This window comes from Cloeon dipterum, chromosome 1 (genome assembly GCF_949628265.1).
Source record: "Cloeon dipterum chromosome 1, ieCloDipt1.1, whole genome shotgun sequence".
Taxonomy (NCBI): Eukaryota; Metazoa; Arthropoda; class Insecta; order Ephemeroptera; family Baetidae; genus Cloeon; species Cloeon dipterum.
The window spans coordinates 40620888-40646396 of record NC_088786.1 but is presented as its reverse complement, the minus strand read 5'-3'; the positions used below and the strand labels follow the sequence as shown (position 1 = coordinate 40646396).

Sequence of the window (25509 nt, the reverse complement as noted above, 5' to 3'; positions counted from 1 at the left end):
GAACAATTCTCCAGCTTTTCAGAATTCGGTTCTTTAAAAATATTTTGGTTTGTTAATTATAGTTTTTCTGACATCATTTAACAGCACGCCAACGGGCCGCTTATTCCAACTACCTGCGCCCTTGGACCTTCGGTACTTTAGGTGCGTGACCGTCGAGGCAAATGTACTTTGCCATGTGACATGAAGTGTTAAAAAATTCGAAAAATTCTGGGCGGACAAAATGGTCGGCGGCGTTGGAAAAAAACACAATATGGCAAAATATTCTCGAAATCTATTGACGATTATTAAAAACCGGCCGCGGAGAGGATCTCAGGTGGGATTTAAGAAAAACGATTTTTCACCTTCACACAAAATGCGTCGCCTTACGGGAGATTGGCAAATCCATTTTTTGCAATTTTCGTACCCTTTAATTCTTGGCCATTAGGTGAGCCCCGTGGATATAACTTTCGGAAAAGGATTATCAAGTTTATAATGGATAGCGCCTACACTAAAAGCCCCAAATATCAACACGCACCGCCCTTGATATTACCCCCCGCGTTCGTGTCGAGACGTAAAATTTTCCATAATTGAAAAAATTCGTTAATTCGCTAATCTCTTCACTGTGTGTCGTATTTAGTCAATCCAGAGCGTAAAAATTCCCATTGGAGACATGCTGAAAAATTGTCGCTTTCCATTTTATATTTTAAATTTATGAATTTTTATTTATAAATACATTTTTTAGGTATGGTAAAAGTTGGTTCATCTTTGTCTCCATGAATGCTACTTTTTTTAAATATTTCACGAATATTTTTCTTGTACCGTAAAGGAGGACTTTGGGAACAATGAGTTTTTATTTATTTTTCTACAAATTGATTTCTTGAATATTTCGCATTCCAGACGCTCATTCTGTTTCTTCAATTGGATGATTCCCCCATCTTGATTGTTCGAGTTTCCGTTAGTTAGGAGATAGAATTCCTTCTGCTGAAATGCCTCTCGATAAAGAAACGTTCGGCCAAGCCGTTTTTCCAGTTGCACAAGAAGAAAACAGGTAAAAAATCAATATTTAATCATTCAAATTTGAAATTTCGTAAATTTCCTATTTGATTGTAGCCCGCCTGAGCAAGGAACAGAAAGATTTTGGCAAGAAGGGGGTGGTCAAAATGAAGTTCTCTCGCAGGAAATGTTTCCATTCTTGGATTTCAACCTAGAACTCGAAATTCAATGCGAAGAAATTGTTGTAACAAGCAATGATCTTGATCCCATTCCACAGGAAAATAAAGAGAGGTGCCAATCTTAATTTTGTTTTAACTGAGAAATGTATTGCTTAATTTTTTTAATTGAATTTCAGCTCCGAGGCCGAAAATGATGGTTTCCTGATGCTGGAAGAGTTAGAACAATATGAACTGTTTCCGGAAATTAACCAATTCCTCATGGAATACGAGGATGAACTCCAAATTCAAAGCACAAAAATACTGAACCCTGAGCAAGATCCCACTCCAGGCCCTTCATCAGGAGAAAACAAAGATGACTTGAATTTGGAGGAAAACAACCACCGTGGCAAGGAGAAAATCAAAGAAGCAGAATTACAGAGAAAGTCTTCTGCTCCTTCCAAATCTGGATCAAACAACATCAAAAAACCAGACTATAGTGGCAAATGCTGCGAATGCAACAAGGTGTATCTCCATATTTTCAATCACTCCAGGCGCAAGCACAATGGAAAGTTGGAAAAGTGCACCGCCTCTCGTGATTGCAAGAAATATTTCGCCTCTGTTCAAAAGAGAGTCGAACATGAGCAACAGCATGAGCATCAGGAACGAAAGGAATTCCAGTGCCAATTTTGCCATTACTCTACAGAAGACACAAGTAATTTGAATAAACATGTTCGACGGAAGCACACGGAAAAGAAAATCAGATGCGGACAGCAGAAGTGTGGCAAGATGTTTGCTTCAGAGGTGGATTTGAGAGATCATGTCAAGATGTATCACAAAATGGAAAAATGTCTCAAATGTGGTAGAGAAATGAGCCTTGGTGCAATTTATAGGCACAATCGGTATAGAAGATGTCCTGGAACGGCAGCAGAGTGATTGACTTGAGTATATGTCATTTTCGTGGTGTAGCATTTTATAGATTTTAGTTCATACCTCGACACATATATAAATCCATTACTCCTTGACTATATTAGTATATCAATGCTGATGTAACATTTTTTAAAACTTGTTAAATTGTATATAAATAAAGGAATCTGCTATTCCCAAAAGTTTCTACGTACAAAATAAATTCATTAAATTTTAAGTTGGACGATTGTTGTTGGCTTGTAACATAAATATACTAACCAAATAAAGCTCAATAACATGAACCCAACTTGTTTTTTTATCCAAACCATGTTAATTATGATAAATATAAGCTTTTGCGTATCATCTGTAATTAAAAAAGAATTTGCCATCAATTCTGTTGTGTTCCCTGTTGCTATTTAACTACAATAAATTTAATCTCGAAGCTTAATTCTTCAATCAAATATTTTTGTGAGATTATTTGCGTGTTCTGACAACATATTTTGATTTTTCCATGCTTAAGACTGTTCCAATTCATATTAATCAACATATTTTAATATCGGTGTTTTTTAGGACGATATATATCGATATTCAAAAACATTTGGCGTAGATACGGCAACGCAACCTTGACAGAAAATGACAACGCTGGGCATAATAAAAGGCTTGCATTGTACAGTGTTTCAAGGTCGAGCTAAAAAACGGTGCCATAATCCGCCCCACTAATGTGGCCACCTTTTTCGCCTTCCCTCACCGAGGTCTTTAGTTGAAATGCCAGACATTTGCACACAAAAATCTCGGAAAATATTAATTGAACCTCAAATTCCTAAAATCATGTCGAAAATAAATTTAATATCTTTAATATTATAATTTTCACACCGATTCACTCGAAAAAGGCAATATTTGTACCTGTAATAAGTCGTTCCAGTAAAAAACAACATTTAGGTATGGAAATTAATATTTTATTTTGACAAATTTGCCATATCAGGCTTTACAAGTTTTCAAGCTGTGAGTGTCATGAGATGGATCTTTTCATTTAGCTGATTTTGTTAAAATGTTTTCCCTGATTGGATTTATCTTGAAATAAAAGTGAATTATGGATATTGAGGTTACGGAGTTAAGACTGCGCAAGGGTTGCACTTATAAAGTCATCACACTTCCACCACCTTTCCAGGACATCTTCCATACCGGTTGTGATCGTACATTGCTTTCAGGCTCATTTTTCTACAGCATTTGGGACATTTTGCCATTTTATGATACCTCCTGACATGATCTCTAAAATCCGCCTTTGAAGCAAACATCTTGCCACACTTTTGCTGTCTGCATTTGATTTTCTTCTCCGAATGCTTCCGAAGAACATGTCTATTCAAGTCACCCTTCTGCTCTACCGAGTAATGGCAAAATTGGCATTGGAATTCCTTTCGTTCCTGATGCTCCTGTTGCTCGTGTTCGCTTCTCTTCTGATCTGAGACGAAATAGATCTTGCAACCATGGGTGGTGCACTTTTTCAACTCTTTATTGTGCTTCTTCTTGGAGTGATAGGAAATATTTTCATAGCCCCTGTGGCATTCGCCGCATTCACCACTTCTATCTTTTTTCTGATTTTGTTAGAGTCCGCATCAATCGAAGTGGATTTTTTCTCCTGGGTTTCCTTCTTGGCACGGTCGTTGTTTCTCTTCAAATTTGAATCCTTTGACGAAGGTCCTGGAATAGGATTTTTCTCAGCACCAGTTTTCCCGGATTCCGAGCCCTGCTGAGATCCAGATTTCTGGACAGTTTCTTGCAGAGAAACTTCATTTTTTTCAGTCTCTCCTTTTCTCAATCCATCTGTTTCGTCGTCAGACCAGCTGAAAAAAACGAGAATATTAATCCCGTTTCAAATGAAGCTTATATTTATTCGTCATCAGTACCTGAATATTTCTGGTGAATTTTGAATAATAACTCGCCTTGGCTTCCCTTTTACGCGCGGCATTACGCAGCAGGATTGAAAATTTTGACGGATCCACAACTCGACCAGCGATCAAGACGAAAAGAGGAGTTAAACTGATAAAAGAAGGAGAGCGGCTGGAACGAGAATAATTCTTGGCGTTTATCGGTTTATCGTGGTGTTTCTTAAAGAGAAACATTTTTAAAATAATTCGTCATTCCTGACATTCATTCATCCACACGCTGAACCACAATCAGACAAAAGCGCTCAATATTTAAACAACCTTTTCTAAATTTTAAAAATACATTTTTTTTGTAAATAAGAGCTACACATTTTTCAATTCTGGCAGTGGCAGAAAAGAGAAAGAAATTCCTAACATTCTCATATTAGTGTCAATATTATTCAACAAGAATTTGAAATCTTTCATTTTGGTTGAGTTCATTTAGTTTTCTGATTACATAATGTTATTTCTAAGTTTGACAACAATTCCATAGCTTTGATTAATTAATATTATTCATAAACGTGTTTTGATATTAACTTTTGATTGCTCCGCGTTGTATTTAAATCGTGTAAAATAATAAATTCATATTTTATTGCACGCAAATTTTCGTGCTAAGCATTCAACAATAATTCCTATACATTTTTATAGCTCTTAGCCAACATTGATATTCAAAATATTCATTAATAAATTCGTTTTAGGTACGGTACGATATTTCATCAATGTCCCCATGAATGCTACTTATTTGAAATATCTAGTTTTCATTCCTTTTTACAACAAGTCTTCATTTTTTTTCAACCAGATTTTTGAAAAGAAAATATCGTGAATATTTCGCATTCCCGACGCTTCTTTTTCTTCAATCGGACGATTTCCCCCATCTTGTTATATTGTTCGAGTTTCCGTTAGTTTGGAGATAGAATTCCTTCTGCTGAAATGCCTCTCGATAAAGAAACGTTCGGCCAAGCCGTTTTCCCAGTTGCACAAGAAGAAAACAGGTAAAAAATCAATATTTGATTATTAAAATTTGAAATTTCGTAAATTTCCTATTTGATTCTGTAGATAATAAATTTAATACATTGGACGACGGTTGGTTGCTTGTAAAACCAACAAACTTATCAAATACAAAGAGGCTCAATAACCTGAAACAAATTTGTTTCATTTTATCCACACCTTTTATGTTTAAGTGTGATTAAAATAAATCTTTTTCGTTTTTGTGCTTTCTAGAATTATAATTATTATTAGCTTCATTTTAGCTACCCAGTGTAGTTGCAAAAACAGAAGCTTGAATTCTCACCAGATGATAAATATGTGAGACTTGGCCACGTACGAAAGTTCACGGTCTCAATTAATCTCTTTGATATCTTCTCTGAAATGCGTGTGATAAGCACAAAATATAGATTCTGCTATAATAATAATACAGTTTTTGTGGGTTATTAACTTAAAAAAACGAGCAATCACAACTTTATTAAAGCAATTTAATTTATTCAGAAAAGAGTCAATGTAAATTTTTCTATTCAAAACTCGTAACTTCTTTTGAATTAATTTCGGAACGAAATTTCCGGCGTGTTTTCCACGAACCAGTCCATGTAACTTGCGACGTCAGTGAACAAGGAGTATTGATTCGGGTGACACAACGATCTTTCTTCACCATCAATCATCACTTTTCTCGATATTCCAGAGCTGACAATGCCCCTGATGAACCAGCGGCCGTAAAACCTTTATGGAAAGAGCATCTTTCTAGACAGTACAAAATTTTGGTCGTTAATATTTTTAAACCTAGATGCGATGTATTCATATGTTATACCTAGTCCAAGAATAGTCGTTTGAGAAATAGCTATAAATGGCTCGCAATATATTTCAGCACGAATGTTTTTAACAAAAACGGCCGACTGGTTCTGAGATGATTCGATTCCACAATTATCGCTACTCAAATTTTCTCCTTCGTCAAAATCTGTGAGGGAAAATGTGAGTTCAAAATTTAGCAATTGGGCCAAAAATCGTTTAAATATTGTTGATTAAGATTAAAAATTGAAAAGTGCTTACAAGGAGCTGGAAAGTAGACATCGCTCTGAGAAGTTTGTGCGGCGCAAACCGCGAGGCTGAGGAGGAAGACAAATCCGAGCCTCATTGTGATTTCTTCTTGGGACGCGCGATGGACCAGGGCTGCTGCTCCGACCGTTGCGCACATTAAATTGTTATTATTGGTGTTTTGGCGTTTGACTCCTTTCAAGTTCGTCATTCCGTTATCGCCACAAATTGTTAAAAAACTGTTTTTGCGGCTATATAAAGGTTCAGTTTGGATTAACTGATGTCACTCTGCGCTGCGTGGAGGGAGAAAAGGTCAAGTTCAACATCAAGTCAGAGCCAGACTCGCATCTGAGGCCTTCCGTGTTCCGTGACCTTGTTTTCATCTCGAGTGCTCGCGAATCTTTTTTTCTATCAATTTTTCACCTCCGATCCTAGCTGTATAGTATTTAAATTCAAAAATTTTTAATAAAAGCATTTTTGGTAGTTTGTAAAATTTATATTTTATGTCTCCATGCGAATGCTACCTATTTTTGAAATATCTCTCGAAAATATTTTTTTTCGGCAGGTCTTCGAGATTAATGAGTGTTTACCTATATTATTATTCTAACCAGATATTTCAACAAATAGAGGAGAAAATATCATGAATATTTTGCGTTCCAGACGCGCTCATCCCTTTCCTTCAATCGGACTCATTCTCCCGTCTTGATTGTTATATAGTGCGTGTGTTAGTTTGAAGGTAGAATCCCTTCTGTTGAAATGCCTCTCGATAAAGAATCGTCAGGTCAAGCCTATTTTCAAGTTCAAGAAGAAGAACACAGGTAAAAAATTAATACTTGGATATTTAAATTAGGAATTTGGTAAAATATTAATTTGTTTATAGGCCTGAGGCTCAAGCAGATGGGCTTAGGCAAGCAGAGAAGGATCAAAATGATGATCTCTCGCAGGAAAATATGCAATATCTCATGGAAATCGAGCAAGGACTCGAAATTCAATGCGAAGAAATTGTTGTAACAAGCAATGATCTTGATCCCATTCCACAGGAAAAAGAGAGGTACTAATTTTAATTTGTTTTGACTAGAAATGTATTGCTTAATTTTGTATTTGAATAAATCAGCTCTGAGGCCGCAAATGATGGTTTCCTGATGCTGGAAGAGTTAGAACAATATGAACTGTTTCCGGAAATTAACCAATTCCTCATGGAATACGAGGAAGAACTCCAAATTCAAAGCACAAAAATACTAAACCCTGAGCAAGATCCCACTCCAGGCCCTTCATCAGGAGAAAACAAAGAGGACTTGAATTTGAAGAAAAACAACCACCGTGGAAAGGAGGAAATCAAAGAAGCAGAATTAAAGAGTAAGTCTTCTGCTCCTTCCAAATCTGGATCAAACGAGAGAAGAAAAGAAGACCGTAGTGGCAAATGCTGCGAATGCAACAAGGTGTATCTCGCTATTTCCCATCACTCCAGGAACAAGCACAATGGAAAGTTGGAAAAGTGCACCGCCTCTCTTAATTGCAAGGAATATTTCGCATCTGTTCAAAAGAGAATCGAACACGAGCACCAGGAGCATCAGGAACGAAAGAAATTCCGCTGCCAATTGTGCCATTACTCGACAGGGTACAAGGGTAACTTGAAAGCTCATGTTCGACTGATGCATTCGGAAAAGAAAATCAAATGTGAACAGCAGAAGTGTGGCAAGATGTTTGTTTCAGAGGGTGAATTGAAAAGGCATGTCAAGATGTATCACAAAATGGAAAAATGTCTCAAATGTGGTAGAGAAATGAGCCTTGGTGCAATTTATAGGCACAATCGGTATGGAAGATGTCCTGGAATGGCTGCAGAGTGATTGACTTGAGTATATGTCATTTTCTTGGTGTAGCATTTTATAGATTTTAGTTGATACCTTTACACATATATAAATCCATTACTCCTTGACTATATTAGTATATCAATGCTGATGTAACATTTTTTAAAACTTGTTAAATTGTATATAAATAAAGGAATCTGCTATTCCCAAAAGTTTCTACGTACAAAATAATTTCAATTAAATTTTAAGTTGGACGATGGTTGTTGGCTTGTAACATAAATATACTAACCAAATAAAGCTCAATAACATGAACCCAACTTGTTTTTTTTATCCAAACCATGTTAATTATAAGAATATAAGCTTTTGCGTACCATATCTGTAATTAAAAAAAGAATTTGCCATCAATTCTGTTGTCATGTTGTGTTCCCTCTGTTGCTTTTTAACTAGAATAAATTTAATCTCGAAACTTAATTCTTCATTCAAATGTTTTTGTGAGTTTATTTGCGTGTTCTGACAACATATTTTGATTTTTCCATGCTTAAGACTGTTACAATTCGTATTATTCAACATTTTTTAATGACATTTTGGTTAATTTCTCTGGAAAATATGTCCTTTGGCAGGCCTTTAAAATAATGAGTTTATTTTTTTCTGCCAGATTTTTGTAGAAATTGAAGAGAAAATATTGTGAATATTTCGCATTCCAGACGCTCATCTCATTTCTTCAATCGGATTCTCTCTCCCGTCTTGATTGTTCGAGTTGGTGTTAGTTTGGAGAAAGAATCCTTTCTGCTGAAATGCCCCTCGAAAAAGAAAAGTCAGGCCAAGCCTTTTTTCCAGTTCAACAAGAAGAAAGCAGGTAGAAATTCCCTATTTGCATATTTAAATTGGAAAATTGGTAAATTTTCTATTTTATTATAGCTCAGAAGTCGGAACAGATGAATTTAGGCAAGAAGGGGGAAGTGGAAATGAAGTTCTCTGTCAGGAAACAATCCAATTCTTGGATCTGGAGCAAGGACTCGATATTCAATGCGTGGAAATTGTCGAAACAAGCAATGAGCTAGATCCTATTCCGCTACAACAAGAGAGGTATTAATTTAATTTGTTAAACTTAAAAATGTGTTGCTAATTTTCTAATTGGATGTCAGCTATAAGGCCGAAAATGATGGATTGCAAGAAGAGATTGAACAGAATAAACTATTTCCGGAAATTGACCAACTCCTGGACCTCGAGGACATCGAGCAAGTATTCCAAATTCAATGCGCTGAATCTAAGAAGAATGAGCAAGATCCCGCCACTTCAGGACCTTCGTCAGGCGACAACAAAAACTTGGATTTGAAGAGAAACAACGATCGGGGAGCAAAGGCAGTGGAATTGCAGAGAAAATCTTCTGCTTCTTCCAAAACTGTATCAAACAACAGTAGAAAACATGACCGTAGAGGCAAATGCTGCGAATGCAACAAGGTGTATCTCGCTATTTCCTATCACTCCAGGTGCATGCACAAAGGAAAGCTGGAAAAGTGCACCGCCTTACGTGATTGCAAGAAATATTTCGCCTCAGCTCAAAATAGAATCGAGCACGAGAAACAGGAGAGCATCTGAAACGAAAGAAATTCCACTGCCAACTTTGCCATTACTCGACAGAGCAGTAGATAGGTAACTTGAATGTTCATGTTCGACATAAGCACTTGGAAAAGAAAATGGAGATAATGAGCCTATAAAAGCTGTAAGAGCACAACCGATAATATGGAAGATGTGGTGTTTCGACAGCAGTGTTTTTTTTTTAGATTTAGCTTATCCTTAGACACATACATAAATATCCTCTACTTCTGACACTCGTACATAAGAATGAATAAGTATATAAAATTTGAAAAATCTTTGTCAAATTGTACGTTAAGGAATAACAATTCCTAAGAGCTTTTACGCAGAAAATAAATTCAAATAATTTTATCTTTGGACGACAGTTGTTGGCCCGTAAAAATAATAAACTAATAAAATAAAAGCCCATTAAGGTGCACAAAAACCTGAATCAAATTTTTTTTTAATTGTTTCATCCATCTGCTGCAGGTAGTTGCCACATAGTGCTCAAGGCCGAGCCAAAAAAGAGTGCCGTAATCCGCCCCATTGGTTAAATAGGACGATATTTTAATATCGATGTTTTTCCAGACGATATATATCGATATTCAAAAACATTTGGCGTAGACTAGGGGGCGGATTACGGCAACGCAACCATGCCAGAAAATGACAACGCTGGGCATAAGGCTTGCATTGTACAGTGTTTCAAGGTCGAGCTATAAAAAACGGTGCCATAATCCGCCCCACTAATGTGGCCACCTTTTTCGCCTCCCCGCACCGAGGTCTAATTAATGGCAAATTAATTTTATTTACACAAATTTGCCATTTCAGGCTTTACAAGTTTTCAAGCTACGCCACTCTGAACTTCCGGTTGGAAAAATTTGTCGCCTAACCTAATTCGGACCTTATAAGATTCGAAATATCTTCTAAGACGTCCTGCTTTATTTGCGAAAGTTAAATTATTTCTGTTGCTGAAATTTCAATTATAGTTATTATTACATTGGCATCCGCAATGAAAAGTATAGTATTTTTTATCACGCTGATCGAGACGAAAACACTTCTCAATCAAGGTAGCAATGCGTAAAGGAGAAACCACTTCATCAACTTCGCTAATCAATCTGTTCAAGTGATTTTCATTCGGATCGTGATCTTTGAAATCTTCGATCTCAAATTCTCGAACTTTGGTCAAAATCTCGCCGTTTTTTATCCGATTGCAAAGTGCCTCTTTGTCACCCAGCTCAAATATGCAATGGAAGGACTTGATTACAACTTTTTGAAGAAGTGGCGCGGAAAGAATACTGTTGAGTGTGATGGGAATCATTTTACTGTGAATTAGAAGAAAATAAGAATAAGATTTCTACAAATCAGTTAAAATCGTATTACCGCTGTTTGCAGTAGAATTCTTTCAGCTTTCCGAAAGAGTTTATCGGCTCGTCATCATCTGCAATATACGAATTTCTTAAATCGAGGGACTCCAAGCTTTCGCTGTGTTCAAAAATGTGTTTGAACGTGGTTTTCGATTCTTGCGGAATGCGATAGAGGAAAAGTTGTTTCAAATGTCCTCCAACTTTGCTCAGGATGGGCTCCACCTGTACTGTTCCTTCCCAAAAATGCTCAATTTTCTGCAAAATAAAAACATTTTTAACAGCCTCTATTTAACAGATATAAAATTTAAATACCTTCAAATGCGTTAACTCTGGAATTGAGTCAAGGAAATCCAAATCAAGAACACAGAATTTGAGATAAGCTTTCCGGAAGTGTTCAACAGCGTCTGTTTTCTTTAAATAAATGCAAATCTTATTTAGATAATCCCTCTTATAAGCGTACTCTTGGTGGTCGAATGTAGATTCGAAAGACTCCAGGGTCATCTTCATAGATTTTCGATCAACGTCAGCAGAAATTCTATCTGCCTTGATTTCCTGCAAATTTTCTATGTCCTTATGCAGATGCTCGCAAATCCCGAAAATTTTAATTTAGCACCCACGAACGAGATATGCGTTAGATTTTTCATTTGGCATATGAGATCAGTGGCACTTGTCTCGAGCCGTAGGCTTTTGCATATGAATAAGCATATATATTTTTACAATAAGACATTCCCAGTACCTGCAGTTGTTTCAGGTTAGGTGCTAATTGACCAAGGTACCGCAGAACCTGAGAGAAACAAAACAAAATTAGTATTTATTTTTTACTGCTTTCCTTTTCTCCTAGTTCTACCTCTTCTATTGGGACTCGATAACCTGGTTCTTCAGTCTGCCCAGGTTTCGCCTCAAATTTTAAAAGACATTCTACTTCTGAAGTTGAAAAAAATTCAACTGTTTTGTGCGGCTCAAGATATGTAAAAAGTTGCCAGACTTGTTTGTTTCTATACTTTCCTCTATGAAGCATCACTGCTTCGAACAACTTTTTCCGATGTGGTGGAGCTAAAATTCAAATAACGAAATTAATTCATTGTGCTCTCTCTAATTGACGTTTGCGTCTTACAAACTTTCTTCTTGAGGAGCCCCTTGTAGCGAAAGATCTTGTTCAAAATAGTTATAAAAGCCAACTTTTGCAGAGATAAGTGTGAAGAGGGGGCCCACCTCAGCATGTGGAAGACAAAGCAGCGAACACCTTCGATTGCGAGGCCAGCTATAAACACACCTTCTAGTTACGGTTTGGTGGCGCTGGCAAGCACTATAGCTAGGGTTGCCAGCTGATCGATATTTTATAGTTTCGACATCTTTAAATTAAAAGTCGTTGAGAATATAATATCTAAACCACAATGACATATTTTGAACAGGAAAGAGGCAGCTTTTAATTTTTCGGATCCATAAAATTGGTCCGTTTTGATTGTCAGGCGCACAATAAATAACGAGTTTTCCAACAACATCCGACAGGTGGCAGTTGGAAAATGTTGTGCTGACGCAGTGAGACGCAGGTTCCTGCGTTTGTTAAAAATTGAGTTAAACAACCTTTGAATTATTTTCTAGAAATTTAATTTTCATATAAAATAATGCCTCTGTTATATTATTGTTGTTTCATAATTTTTTAACTTAATGAAAGTTTCTCGCATTAATTTGGTACTTAATAACTAGATTATTATTTATTAAAATTTACCAAATTTAGCGAACAGCAGGAAATAAAACACACTAAATACGCATCAAAGTTTTCGGTGGCATAAAATTGCTGTGCTTTTTAGTTAAAAAATCTTGATAGTAATTTTATTAAAAGCTATTGATCGTTAACCATTTTATTTTAATACGAAATAATTAATTGAAAGTTTAATTAATTGAAAATGATATGCAACGTTCTACACTTCTGTGCTTCGCCGGTTGCTGACTTGCTGCCTTTGCGAGCGTTCTTTTTTGTGAAAAAGAAATAAAATGTTCGTTCCACCAAAGCAATATGAATGCGGGAGCTGCGCATGCTTGAGAGCTGGTTTGAGCACTTGCAGAGACACCATACCTGTACGAACGACTTCTTTTTCAGCTGTCACGCATGCGCACTTCTCGGCACATTTATGTTCATATTGTATTGGCGGGAAAAAAGTTCACACGTAGCGCTGCACTTTTTGGTCGAAAATAAATCCAGTATACCTAATTAAACCTTCAGAAATTGATTGGTGTGCTCAGAAACTTCATCAAAGATGGTATTTAAGTCAAATCGAAACACTTGTTCTACAGAAAATGTTTAAAACTCGCTTTTTAATTAAAATTCTTAAGATATAAGTTAAAGATATAAGCTTTAACAAATACAAATCAGAGCAGAACTTGAATTTGGTCACGGGGTACATCCTGCAGGTGCTTATCAATATTTAAGAGGACCTGTTAAAAATAAAAAGAAATCTTAATACTTAAAAAAAGCTCTCTTGTCTTTAAATGCTTACAAGGAAGTAGAAGAAAAGCGCGAATGAGGATAAAGTGTGCCAGATGTCATGCGAGTCGAAGAATCCGAGCACATTGCAGGGCTGGTTGTACGTCCTTGACGTGGCCGGATTGACTTCCCATTCCGTGGTTTTGATTTGGAAGAAGTAGAAGGCCGTGATTCCGAAGCCAGCGCTGAGCAAGAAGAGAAACAGCGGCAGAAGCCTGATGCAGCCCTCGCCGTGACAGCATTTGGATATAAAGTAGTGCACCGTGCCCATGCCCAAGTTGGTGATCAGAATTGTCAGAATGTAGAATGCGAAGGAATCTGGTTGCTGCGCAAGGCCTACCACACTCAGCGCAAAGTTCACGATGACGACTGCGCAGAAAGGAAAAGAGATGAGAGTTGAAGGAATCACATATATCAGGACAACTTACACAAGGATATCAAGATGAATCTGACGCGGTACTTTGGTTTCAGCCACTCGATGTGCCGGAAGCTATACTGGGGAGAAAGGATGCTTCCCTGGCCGAAGTAGTACATGTGGAATGCGCAGAGGTAGGTGGCGGTCATGTGCAGGAAGGAGAACAGGAATCGCCACCAAAGGTATTCGTCGAGAAGCTCTCCAACCCAACCGATGGAACACAAAATCGCAAGGAAGATGAACGCTTTCTTGGGATGAAGCGTGATGCTCGGGTGGCGCTTCTGGTACAGCGCCAGCAGGCACACCACGCAAATCACGAACATGAAGCACGTGTCTGGAAACCATTGTCATAATAATTTTCTTGCTTATATTTCTATGGTACCAATTTGAAAGTTGAAGTTGTTAGGACAAATGTGGTAACAAGCGCTGGACACGCCCTCCGCGAACAAGGACCAGCCCATGGCGTAGTAGAGGCCGTACTGCGAGGGAATGCCAGTGTCAAGGTTCAATTCCCTGGATTTGCGTTCCTCCCAATAGACGATGGCGTTGAATGTCACTCCAAGGATGCCGTAGCCAACGTTGGACACGATGTGGTTGAAGTCGGAGAAGAACATCCAAGGGTGGGCACAGTAGAAGTTGTAGTAACACCAGTCCTAAGTTGATTTCTCTGATAATTAGGGAATTAAGACATGTTTTTGTTACCATGTCTCCGGTTTTATGGATGTTGAGCTGGTACACGAGCATCATGTAGATCACAGGCAGTCCGTTGTAGATCATGACCGCGATCAGGATCCAGGCGAACAGTTGCGTGGCCTCCTTGAGCTGCTTGAGGTCGTGCCAGCACAGGTCGGACACCATGATTTTTTCGCCTCGTCTAGAAATGATGATTTAAAGTCCCTAAAGCCGTTAGAAAGGCGCGAAAACCAGCACGTGGTGAGTTGCGCATTTCGAGTATCTAAGATATAGATCCCTGGAATTCTTACTCAGGAACTTACGTGAACTTGATGATCATTTCGTGCCGTGCGTTATTTATGCTTTCATTTGAATGTAGTTCATCGCTATTAAAATGTCTATCAATACGAAGTTCTTTAAATATATCAACAGTCAAACCTGTCTTCCTCCTCAGCATCTGAGTTATTGTCTTGGTTCCTGAAATATCTAAACCAATAACGCGAAAGCTAAATTTCTAAAACAAATACCCGCCATCAGCATTAATGTCTGGCAACAGAGGCTGCAGAACCGGAGGAAGGACAGGAACCATGCCTGGTATGTGCCTTAAATTTCTCTTTCGGCAGTGCTTCACCAACTTCATTCTGAATAAAATAAACAAGGTTAATTCCGGTTTAAAATTTTAAAAGAGCTCACCCAAAATGGTATAGAGCCAAGATCATGACTAATCCGAAGATGACGGCGTAGATAAAACCAATGTCCTTGACCACACTCGCGATGGTTTCCACGTCAGAAATGTCATGGATGGTGAGGCTGATGTTCTTGATCCGTACTGGTACCGAAATAGGAGTCGCGTTGATCGGCGTCTACAATGAGGAAAAATTTGACCGTCTCAAAAGCCAAATTTACTTCATCATTACATAGGTTCCGTCATCCAAGCAATTATCGTCGTTCGCGAAGACTACAAAGCCAACGTAAAAGTGGCCTTTAGGGTAATATTTCCGCTGCAATTGTAAGAAATTTATAAAAAGGCATCTTTTAATTTTTAGTCTCTTACGTGAACCATCATTCCCCCTTTTTTAGTAATCGTCTGCCTGTAGCTCTCGTCTGAAAACGCGTGCTCAATGAGATCGTGCGCCGAGCACTGTAATAATAAACGTATACATAAAAATCCTAATTGTAACCTGGTTTTTCATAATGTGTATACATACTAATCGTAACCGGTCTTTACCGATTTAAAGAGGAAAAGCATGGCGCAGGAGTCATTGGGACTCTTGGCTTCGACGAAGACGACCGTCGTGTTGGCCGGGAACTCGAACCGGAAGTACCTGGGCTGACTGGGCGTGGCGCTGGTGTCGACCGTCGTGTCGGCCGTCAGCAGGTACGACTTCTGCAGCGTCACCCGCACGTTCACGTCGACGGGCGGCTCGTTCGGCGACGTCACAATCACGAACAGCGAGTCTGTCATGAAGGGACACACGGTGCGCGCCACAAAGTTGTATTTCTGACCACTGAAAATAAAGGCAATTAGAGGAACAATTAATCAATAATTATAAATGAATTTATCGACCTGGAGCTCCAGTACGGCATGTCCCAGTTGACGACGTCGCGGCCCTGTCTCAAAATCACGAAGATGGGGTAGTCGACGCTGCCGTTCACGGTGCTGATGTGCACCCTTGAAGGGTGGTTCGCGTCCAGCTTAGAAAATTTATTAATTATAGGAGGTTTCTGAGCTCAACAATCGATTCCTGAGGGTCGAATTAGGTAAATTGGATATTTTTCTCGTCCAAAAAGTCCAGCGCGACGTGCGAACCGTTTTTTCCCGCCAGAACAATATGAATGCGAGAAGTGCGCATGCATTAGAGCTGCTTTGAGCACTTGCAGAGAGACCGCCTTTACGAATAACTTCTTTTTCTGATCCAGCCAGCTCTCACGCATGCGCAAAATTCATATTGTTTTGGCGGGAAAAAAGGTTCGCACGTCGCGCTGCACTTTTTGGTCGGAAAAAATATCGATTTTACCTAATTCGACCCTCAGGAATCGATTGGTGTGCTCAGAAACTTCCTCAAAGACGTTCTTTAATTAAAAATTACCTTGGAAAGTTCATATCTGATGATGAGCGAGTCTTCAGTTTTCAGGGAGTAGGCGTAGTTGACTCCGATGGTGCCATTTCCGATGTACGTGGTGGCGAGCGATTGGCCGCAAAAACAAAGCAGCACAGCCCAAGCAAGCTTCATCTAATTGAATATAATAAATAATTGCGAATACAATAATATTTACGTCATGTGCTTCATTCGCCCACATACGCAGGAAATTCGTATCAGCATGGCGAAATGTAAAAAGAACCAACCAAAGAAGTTAGAAAATAAATAAAAATAAAAATGTGACTCATTTTTAAGCAATCTTGAACGGATGAAAATTTTATTTTCTGAAAAATGGTGAGTTTTATTTAATTATTTTCAAAAGCAATATCTGGTTTATTATTTCTAAATTTAAAAATGAAATACCTGAAATTTTGGCCCACGGCTCGGCTCTTTGTCTGAAAAATTACAAATAGATAATTTTGTATGATGAGAAATACGTCAGATAGGATGAGATTAGGCTGAATTTATAAGCGAGATTAAATGATATGGCAAATATTATTCATTTTCTAGAGAATTGCTCCGCAAAAAAGAGCATCCGAGCGAGCGCGAGACGCGCGCGAGTGTTATCACAAAGCCGCACGCAGCTGCTGAGGAGGAAAAAGCGGCGAAATTAGTCATCGGCGCGGTCTCCGCACCCATGAGACTGCTCTTACTGCGAAAGAACTAAAAACATTTCGAAAATAATTACGTGAAGACGCAATCAATTTTCGGCGAGTCTTAAGAAGGACAAAATGAATTTTTCCACATTTTTACCCCAATTATCCAATCACAGATATTAAAATTATGAATTAGTTGTATTGAAATTAAAATTAAATCAGGAAAACGCATCGGTATGAAAAGTCTTGGACTTTAAAGAAGAAAAACATACCGTCAACTTGAAGCGGAGAGCAACGAGACGTGCGGCGCAATGAGCACAAATTGTGAGTGTGCGCTTGCCGAGTTAAACGAGGCAGCGGCCTTTCATTGAGATGCGGCGGAGATCGCGACTCGAGCACTACTTTTACTGCCGCCGCCTGCTGACCCCTGCAGCGAAAACTGAAAAGCATAGGACTACATATTAAAAGGAAAATAATTCCAAAAACATTAGCGAGATCGGATAAATATATTCCCGTTGCATAAAAAGAGTAAAGAATATTTGTTTTGCTTAAAGCGCACTGCAGAAGCTGTACAAAAATGTGTGACGCAATTAAAAATTAAGATTTAATTTGTGAGGAATTTTTTCATTAAAAAGTAATCATTTTTGAAAAATCCAAAAAACCCTAGGAAACATAAAAAATATTAAGACGATGATGCCGACCAAACGAAAAAGAAATTGAGTGTCGTGATTTTTTTACTGCCTGGAAAAATTCACGTCAAAATCGGTGCTGCACAACGCGCTCACCAGCAGTGACAGGAAGTAAAGCGTCGATGACGAACCAGCACAACAATATTTAATAAATATATCAAACCAGCAGTTCATATTTTACTTCTTACACCAAGAAATTATTTTGTGATTAAGACGGATTTTATTTCTTTAAAAATAGAGATGTGTATGTGTTATTATCTTGGAGAGTATTAATCCAATTTCTCATCTGGCATCGATTTCTAATAATGTTTATGTTGCAGCTCTGATTTAAATTGTATCTTCAGAAAAAAACCATATCTATATAAAATCTTCGTAAATTAATTTTTCCAAGAGAAAAATCTGCCTTTCTATTTTCTGGAAAATGCGGCCAATCGGACAGGAAGCTCTGACGAGAGCGGCGAAAACGGATGCAAGCAGGAGCGTAGAGCGTATGCAGTGAAATAAAAATCAAATTTCACCAGCTCAAACAGAGTTGGCAACAGGAGCTAAAAAATGAAAATAGTTAAAGATGGACCGCTCCTTATATATACAAAATTCTAATCTCGTAAATCCACCACCGAAAATATTAACCGAACAAATTAAGAAAATGACAAACTCTTTGATTTAATTCTACGTCATTATCCTATTTGTTAATAAAAAAGTAATTTATTTATTAAGATATAACAATTATTGGACCCAGAAAAATCTACATTTGGTTTTTACAGTCAATAATTGAATATTTTAATACTCGTACGTGAAACAGGAAACCAGCCAGCCCGAGCGATGCCGATCACAAACGCGAGCTCGAACGCCAATAAAAAATTAAATTAGTTCGCTCAGTCCAGCCACAGCGTCAGGCATGAAAAAGGCATGAATATTGTATATTGGAGCGTGATTTTCACGATTCTCATCAGAATTGGTGAAGCGAAAAATCAAGTAAGAACCGTATAATTTAATTGTTGATGAAAATTAAACTGTTCTTAATAACAGAATGGCAAAATTAAGTCGATCAGAGTAAACATTCGTGGAGGAAATTTAGGTACAGCTAAAATTGGCACTCTTTGAAATTGATTTTAAATTTAAAATGTCACTCCTTGTCAGCTCCGATCAAAATTCAACTTCCGAAGAAAACTCGGAGAAAACATATCATCAGGTGTTGCGGCTTCAAAAGATGCTTGGCGTCGTCAAATGCGACGGTGAACAGAAGAATTACGACGTCACCAAAACGCAATAAGGTACATAACATGACCAATATTTAATTATCAGGACTCTTTTGCGCATTAATATTAATTAAAAGGACACTGAAACGGGGCCAACAACGTTGTTCGCCTACGTGTCCACGTCCACAGTAGAAGCGGGCTCTGACGAGGCACAGAATACTCAGAAAAATAATGACGCACGAACAACAACGGAAGTCAGCATCGGACCGAGTATGCTGATCAAATTCGCAGAGAGGAAAATAAATTATAAAAATTCATTTCAAGCCCCTGAAAACCTGGTCGGTAATTTGGAAAAGAGCACTGCTGGTGTGCCTGGAGAACCTGGAGTACCGGAAACTTCACCTGGAGGCACTACAATAATAACTCAAGGAAATAATCCGGTCGATTTCAATCCTTCAACACCGCCGGGCGGCACGTCCGCTGATTCCTTTAGTTCAACCTCAATTAACGCAGGCAGTGGCGCCACGGCCAACACCCTCGTCACCATTTTGCCCTCGCCGACTGCTACTCCTGCCCAAGTTTCATCTTCATTTTCAACAACCATGACAGCAATTCCGTTTAAATCAACAACCCTATTATCCCTCCCAACGCAATCGAAACTCACAGATAAGACACAAATAATTTCAGGCGTTCCCTCAGTAATTGCAGAATCAACCACCCAATCAAAATCTATGACAAGCACAACTACCACAACAACAACAACAACAACTACTACTACTACGGTAATTTTTTTCTTCTTTTAGATGAATGTGTATAGCTTTAAAAAAATTTCTAGCCTCCTCCGTGTCATTTGACTTGCGACAATTTCAATAATTTCTTATCGGTATTACTTATTAGATTGGCATAGTCGAAATTAAATTTTTTCTCACGCTTCTTCAAGCAAAATCCAACGCAAAAGCCAAACAAAAGTAAAAATCATCTAAAAAATTAATCGAATTTAGTTAAATATATTTCAAAAAAATATTCAGCTCAGGGCTCAGTTCTTGGTTCATCAAACTGCGGCAACAGAAAATATTTCGTGTCGACTGTCAACGTACGTTTTCATTATAAGGATTTGGAACTTGATGTATCGACTATTTTTACTCTGCAACTGATTTACATTTATGAGAACCAAAAAGGAAATATATAGCGTCTAAAATAGTCGAAAACAACATCTGAAATTTCCAAACCTTTCAATAAGGTAAAATATATTTTACATTAATACCAAACAGGCGTCGAGAAACGAAGCAGCGTTGCTTTGCAAGGCGTGGAACATGACCCTTTTGGCTGTCCCCTCAATCGAGGAATTGAACTGTCTTGCCAGCCTCAAAGGTTTGACAAAATTGAATATCGACACTTAAATTAATTAACAATTAGCTGGCACTTATTGGACGAGCGGCTCGAATGAAGATGAAAACTGCGACACGCATAAAAAGTACGCGTGGTGCTCGACGGGCAACAATGTTTCCTCGTCTCTCTTCTCGTCGCCCGACTTTTGGCTCAACGGAACCGCGTCCTCATCCCTCCAGCGTTGTCTGGCACTCGTCAACTCTGCCAACCCCCAAACGCAGGGGTTGGTGCACAGAAAGTGCGACGACGCCCTCAATTTCATCTGCCAGTACCCTGTCGAATGTCCGCATTATCAGCTTTGTTTGAGAAATGTTTCAATTTTAATTAATCCTATCATCGTATACTCTAAAAGCTGCTTTAATTTTCAGGATTCCCTTTTTGATCCGGCAGGAAACTTGATGAGTAAGTGGAATGACTGTTAATATAACCATTTATTTGATTTAAATATTAAAAAAGACAAGGCTTCCTACGGATTTTGGATCACGATTGGCAATTATACTTATCTCCTCGGAAACAAACCCGTAAAAATAATTCTCAACATCAAAAAGGGGTTAAGATATAATTTTTCTGACCAGATGACATGGCTTTCCAACTGGAAACAGTGCTGCGCTTTAGGAATGGAAACTCTCAACATTGACAACTTGGCAGAGGAACGAGGGCTTGCTAACATGTCGAATTTTTACAAAGGTGTTTCTTTTAGACATGTTAAAATACGCAAACCATCCGTCGCACCGTATTTTTGCAATAATTATTCTCAACTAAAAATCTCGGGAAAGGCCTCTGAAACTTAGGGTGGGGATGGAGGGGCTGCTATATTCTTGAGGAACGCCACAATCAAGAATTTTTCGATATCAGTCCACCATATGGATATTTGCTTTATTAAATTTGATCTGCAGCAAACTGGAAAGCCAATTTCAATTACTGGACGTCCGGCAAGGAGAATAAGGGTTCTCCGGAGCGGCAGTGGTCGTGGTGCGAGTCCACGGGACCCACGATTTTCGTCCCTGGGCTCAGGTGGGAATCTGGCCAGCCAGACAACGCCGGTGGGAGCGAGAATTGCGTCCACTTTCGCTTTGTACTAAACGACACACGCACCATCATGACGGACAGAAACTGCACCAATCAATACATTTTCGCGTGCAAGGTTTGATTATGTTAGTTGAATTTTGTAGAAATTAAATCAAATTGAAAAAACCCACAGATGGAGAAAACAGCAACTCCTGCTAAGCCCTGCGTGGCTTCTTGTCCTACAGAAGTCTGCAAGAGAGACGTAATTAATAATTGCTTCACAATAATTTTTAATATTGTAACAATTTCTATTTTAATCAATATCAAGTCAAGTTACTTTAAATTGGATTCTAAAGGAAATAGCTATTTAATCGGTACAGGAATTTGGATTTCTTACAGTATTCAAATTAAAAAAGATTACAATTTAGATTACCTCACTTACGGCAATTGGTACGACGGATGCGGCAGAAACTTTTTAACTCACTCCTCGAAAATGGTGAAGTTTTATACATTATTTTTTATAAGGCATTTCATAAATAAGAAACATATCCAGTTAAACTGGACAGCTGCCAGGGATAAATGCTGTGACATTGGCTTGACCCTGGCTTCGATGGAAACGGCCGGAAAATTGAGTTGTTTTTCAAGGATCGTCTCCAGTAAACAAAATTTATTACAAAGCAGCAGTGTAACTACATTTTCGACAGTGCCTATTGATTTCTGAGGGCCGAATTAGGTCAAACGGAGTTTTCTTCTCTTAAATATAGCATAAATGCCAAAAGAACGCTGCCATCCGCTTCTCTGATTGGTTGGCGTCATTCTTTATAGGCACTTTATTCCATGCAATCTTGTTTCAATTATTTTCGTCTGAGTTTTTTTGGCTAATTTGACCATCAGTGATCGAATAGCACAGTCAAAAATGCAGTTCCGGAGCGTCTTTACCCTTATATCGGTTTGCAAAAATTTAGAGTACGCTCCGGACACTTTTGGTGACTTCTGGCTGTCGGGAAGTGACCTAAATTGTTCACCCAACTTCCGGTGGTGCACACTGGACCGAGATTTCGTAGATTCTGAGCTCAAGTGGAAGGCTGGACATCCTCAAGCAGGTCTGGACTGCGTTTATCTCGAAGTTAGAAACGGATCTTTGCTGCTTGCCTCTGCGAATTGTGATGAAAAAAAGAATTTCCTTTGCGAAGTGCGAAAGAAAGCAACTGCCCGAAAAGCCATGCAGACCGAATGTGCAGAAACTTGGGACATCACAGGCGGTACACTAAAAAATTGAAATTTAAGCTTAGAAATTTTAATGCATGCTTTCATCCAGAACAAATTGACTTGCTCTTGAACGCAAGCGCTTTCCTTGCGACAGATATCACGTTAAATTTGAAAGTATTCTTTAAATTGCTCTCTTTTTCTCCAAGTATAAACATCTTAAATTTTAATCATTCCAGTGCTTCTTGAAATGCGTTGGAATCGAGATAGGAATGGTAATGAATTAATTACAAGTTTAATCAGAAAATATACAATGCTGTCACCGCGCAGTTTGACATCGGAGCGTTGAACATCATTGCGACATTGCGCCAAATTGAGTTGGTGTCGCAAGAGGAGCCGAAAAAACTAGAACAGGGATTTGCTGCCTTCGACACCTGCGGCGGCAAAAGTTTGATTTTATATTAAAATTCCCAAAAAGAATTCTATAATCGCAAGAAATAATCAGAGTTTGACGACGAGTGCGTGACTGCTTATGAAACCTACAAATGCGGGCAGCAGGAAGCGCCTGGTCTGGTCTCGAAAATCATTTCTAACAATTTCGGCAACAGCACAACAGTACTCAAATTATTAATAATAAGATTTCATGCATGCATTCATATGATTGACAGCTGATTCCCCCGACTCCGTGTGTTCCGATGCGCCGAACTTGTTGGCTCTCCGATAAGTATCCCTGCATAATAAACGTATTTTTATTTTTATATTCCTTAATAAATAATGATAATTGATTGAAATGTACAGCAAACGGCTATTGACTATCTGAACGCAAATAAAAAAGGTTTATATAAATTTTCCTTCCGATTAAACTAAAATATTTTCTTTAAGATTCTCAAGGCCAATTGACAACTCTTCAAAACAAGACGATGTATTACGGAAATATTGATAATGGTGGATTGTCAGTAAGGAGTTAGATATTTTCTCAGATATTTGGAATGACTAATTGAAATATTTAGGACCCGGTGAAAGCGTTTAAACACTGCTGCGAGCTCGGACTGAAATTCTTTGAGCCTGAAACCATTGCGGATATTCAATTGTTGAAACAAATTTCAAGTAAGTTAAAGGGCTAGGCAATGGGCATAAAAAGACTCCAATTTTGTTCCTATCTTTTTTGACAAGTAAAATGCACTTTAGGTAATTCTTGCAAAGTCTTTTGTCATTAATATATTATTGTGGGGTCCCACATTTGTTCGTTTGGACAGTTATTCTTCAATTTGTCCCGTTTTCTTGTTCACAGATACTGGTTATATGCTTGTGGGCGAAACTGTGGCGGTGAACCAGACGCACGAGGCTTGGTGTCGCAGCGGCTTTGTTTTGCCCGACACCTTGTACGCCGTGCAAGAAAAGGATGCAAGGTATCCGTGCGTCGAGTCCGTCATCGTAATGAGTCCATTTTATGCAAGAGTCATGGGCTACAAATATTTGGAAGAAAACGTCCTCGACTACTACTACAACCCGAGCAACCACTCTTCCCGCATGAACACCTTTTACACTTACGTTTGTGTGAAACCTTAGGGCATATATCCTGGATTTTTTCGATTTGTGGTTTGTTTCTTATGGAAAGGTTTTAATAAAATATTTGGTTTGACTTTTATTGGATTCTTATTTTGTACCTTTTCATTTATCATAAATCACTCACAATTTAGAGTGGAAAAAACCTTAAACAATATGTCTCCTGCTGAAATTCCAGCATATGAAATGTATTGTATTGCCACTGGTTGATGTAATGGTCCACAAGATTTCCCACGCAGCAAAAAATCATTTATCATCAAAATTAGTTTTACTGCAGGTTACCATAGCAACAGAATCCGTACAAAAGATGACACACCATTTGTGTCTGATATTAGATTGAATTCCACTGAAAGAATGGCGAGAGCCTCCTGAGAAATGCAACAAATAAAAAGACCGATGCCAACACAGGAATAAGAAATTGACCATCGCAAATTGCATTAACTATACAGGTTTGCCTAGAAATATTCACGTCAAAATTGCTGCTGAACAACGCGTCCACAGCTGCGACAGGAAGTAGCATCCGTAGCATCGATGACGAAGCATTGGAAAAACGGAGGAGCACTTCAATACATCAAAAGAACAATTTTTGTTACCAAATACCTTAAGAATTTATTCTGTGATTTAATTAAGGTTTTTAAACATTTTTAAGACTTCATAATATGATTGTTTCCTGGAGAATAAACCCACTAAATCTGACATTGAATTCAAATAACATTAACACATTCTTAAGCTTTTTGGATTAATTATTATCTTGGAAAAACCATATCTAATATTTTGTTGATGAATTCTATGTAAAAGAAACATCTGCCTTTCCAATGTTCTATAAAATGCGGCCAATGAAACAGGAAGCTCTAATGAGGCTAACGAAAACGGATGCTAGGAGCGAACGCAGAGAAACAAAAATCAAATTTTCATTGGTATATAGCACCAGCTTCAAACAGAAGCTGAAAAATGCAAAATAGCTAATAAGGACCTTTTACTAATCCTCTAGTCTCTATTACGCAACAACGAAATATTAACGAAACAAATTAAGAAACTGATATTTTTTAATATTTATCTGAGCTTTATTTACCTCATTAACACGTTCACTATTTAAAATTGATAATTTTTTAAAAGAAATAAAATAATTAGACACAGCTAGAAATCCTACACTCGATTTATATTGCAATATTGAATAAATTTTAAAACTCATGCGAAACAGGAAACTAGCCGAGTGACGTCGATCACAACGTTAGCTCGAATACCATAATATTAAATTCGATTTTTGGTTTGCTCGCAGTCCAGTTGCAGAGTCAGGCATGAAAACAACATGAACATCATATATTGGTGCCTGATTTTCACCATTCTCATCAGAATTGGTGAAGCTAAAAATCAAGTAAGTATAGTGATTTATTTATTTTACTCGGTGATGAAAAC

General features: G+C 38.1%; 2 protein-coding genes and 1 long non-coding RNA gene across 3 annotated transcripts; all 3 read right to left on the bottom strand.

Annotated features, from left to right (window-relative positions):
• Positions 1-3178: 3178 nt before the first annotated feature.
• Positions 3179-3999, bottom strand: LOC135943235 (GDNF-inducible zinc finger protein 1-like). The gene is made up of 3 exons (XM_065489692.1): positions 3938-3999; positions 3610-3874; positions 3179-3556 (listed from the first exon to the last, which is right to left on the bottom strand). The coding sequence occupies exons 1-3, from the start codon at positions 3997-3999 to the stop codon at positions 3179-3181; spliced, it is 705 nt and encodes a 234-aa protein (XP_065345764.1).
• A 1447-nt stretch (positions 4000-5446) lies between these two features.
• Positions 5447-6126, bottom strand: LOC135934093 (uncharacterized). Its single transcript, XR_010574066.1, has 3 exons — positions 5996-6126; positions 5757-5903; positions 5447-5689 (listed from the first exon to the last, which is right to left on the bottom strand). It is a non-coding gene; the product is annotated as an uncharacterized LOC135934093 (long non-coding RNA).
• Positions 6127-13024: 6898 nt separating this feature from the next.
• Positions 13025-17357, bottom strand: LOC135948333 (SID1 transmembrane family member 1-like). Its single transcript, XM_065497554.1, has 16 exons — positions 17309-17357; positions 16804-16835; positions 16390-16533; positions 15867-15994; positions 15528-15807; positions 15354-15440; positions 15217-15300; positions 14993-15162; positions 14827-14940; positions 14738-14776; positions 14623-14685; positions 14330-14501; positions 14010-14280; positions 13641-13961; positions 13226-13581; positions 13025-13163 (listed from the first exon to the last, which is right to left on the bottom strand). The coding sequence occupies exons 3-16, from the start codon at positions 16531-16533 to the stop codon at positions 13098-13100; spliced, it is 2295 nt and encodes a 764-aa protein (XP_065353626.1). The 5' UTR covers positions 16804-16835; positions 17309-17357; the 3' UTR covers positions 13025-13097.
• Positions 17358-25509: the final 8152 nt, after the last annotated feature.

What these genes read in the sequence shown, in the direction of transcription:
- LOC135943235 (XM_065489692.1), bottom strand. Translation starts at nt 3,999, where the DNA reads ATGCCGCGCGTAAAAGGGAAGCCAAGGCGAGTTATTATTCAAAATTCA. An exon ending in AATTCACCAGAAATATTCAG is followed by an intron (nt 3,875 to 3,937) that starts GTACTGATGACG and finishes CGTTTTTTTCAG; the next exon opens with CTGGTCTGACGACGAAACAG. An exon ending in TCAGAAAAAAGATAGAAGTG is followed by an intron (nt 3,557 to 3,609) that starts GTGAATGCGGCG and finishes TATCACTCCAAG; the next exon opens with AAGAAGCACAATAAAGAGTT.
- LOC135948333 (XM_065497554.1), bottom strand. Translation starts at nt 16,533, where the DNA reads ATGAAGCTTGCTTGGGCTGTGCTGCTTTGTTTTTGCGGCCAATCGCTC. An exon ending in GCTTGGATGACGGAACCTAT is followed by an intron (nt 15,163 to 15,216) that starts GTAATGATGAAG and finishes TCCTCATTGTAG; the next exon opens with ACGCCGATCAACGCGACTCC. An exon ending in TCCATAAAACCGGAGACATG is followed by an intron (nt 14,281 to 14,329) that starts GTAACAAAAACA and finishes AAATCAACTTAG; the next exon opens with GACTGGTGTTACTACAACTT.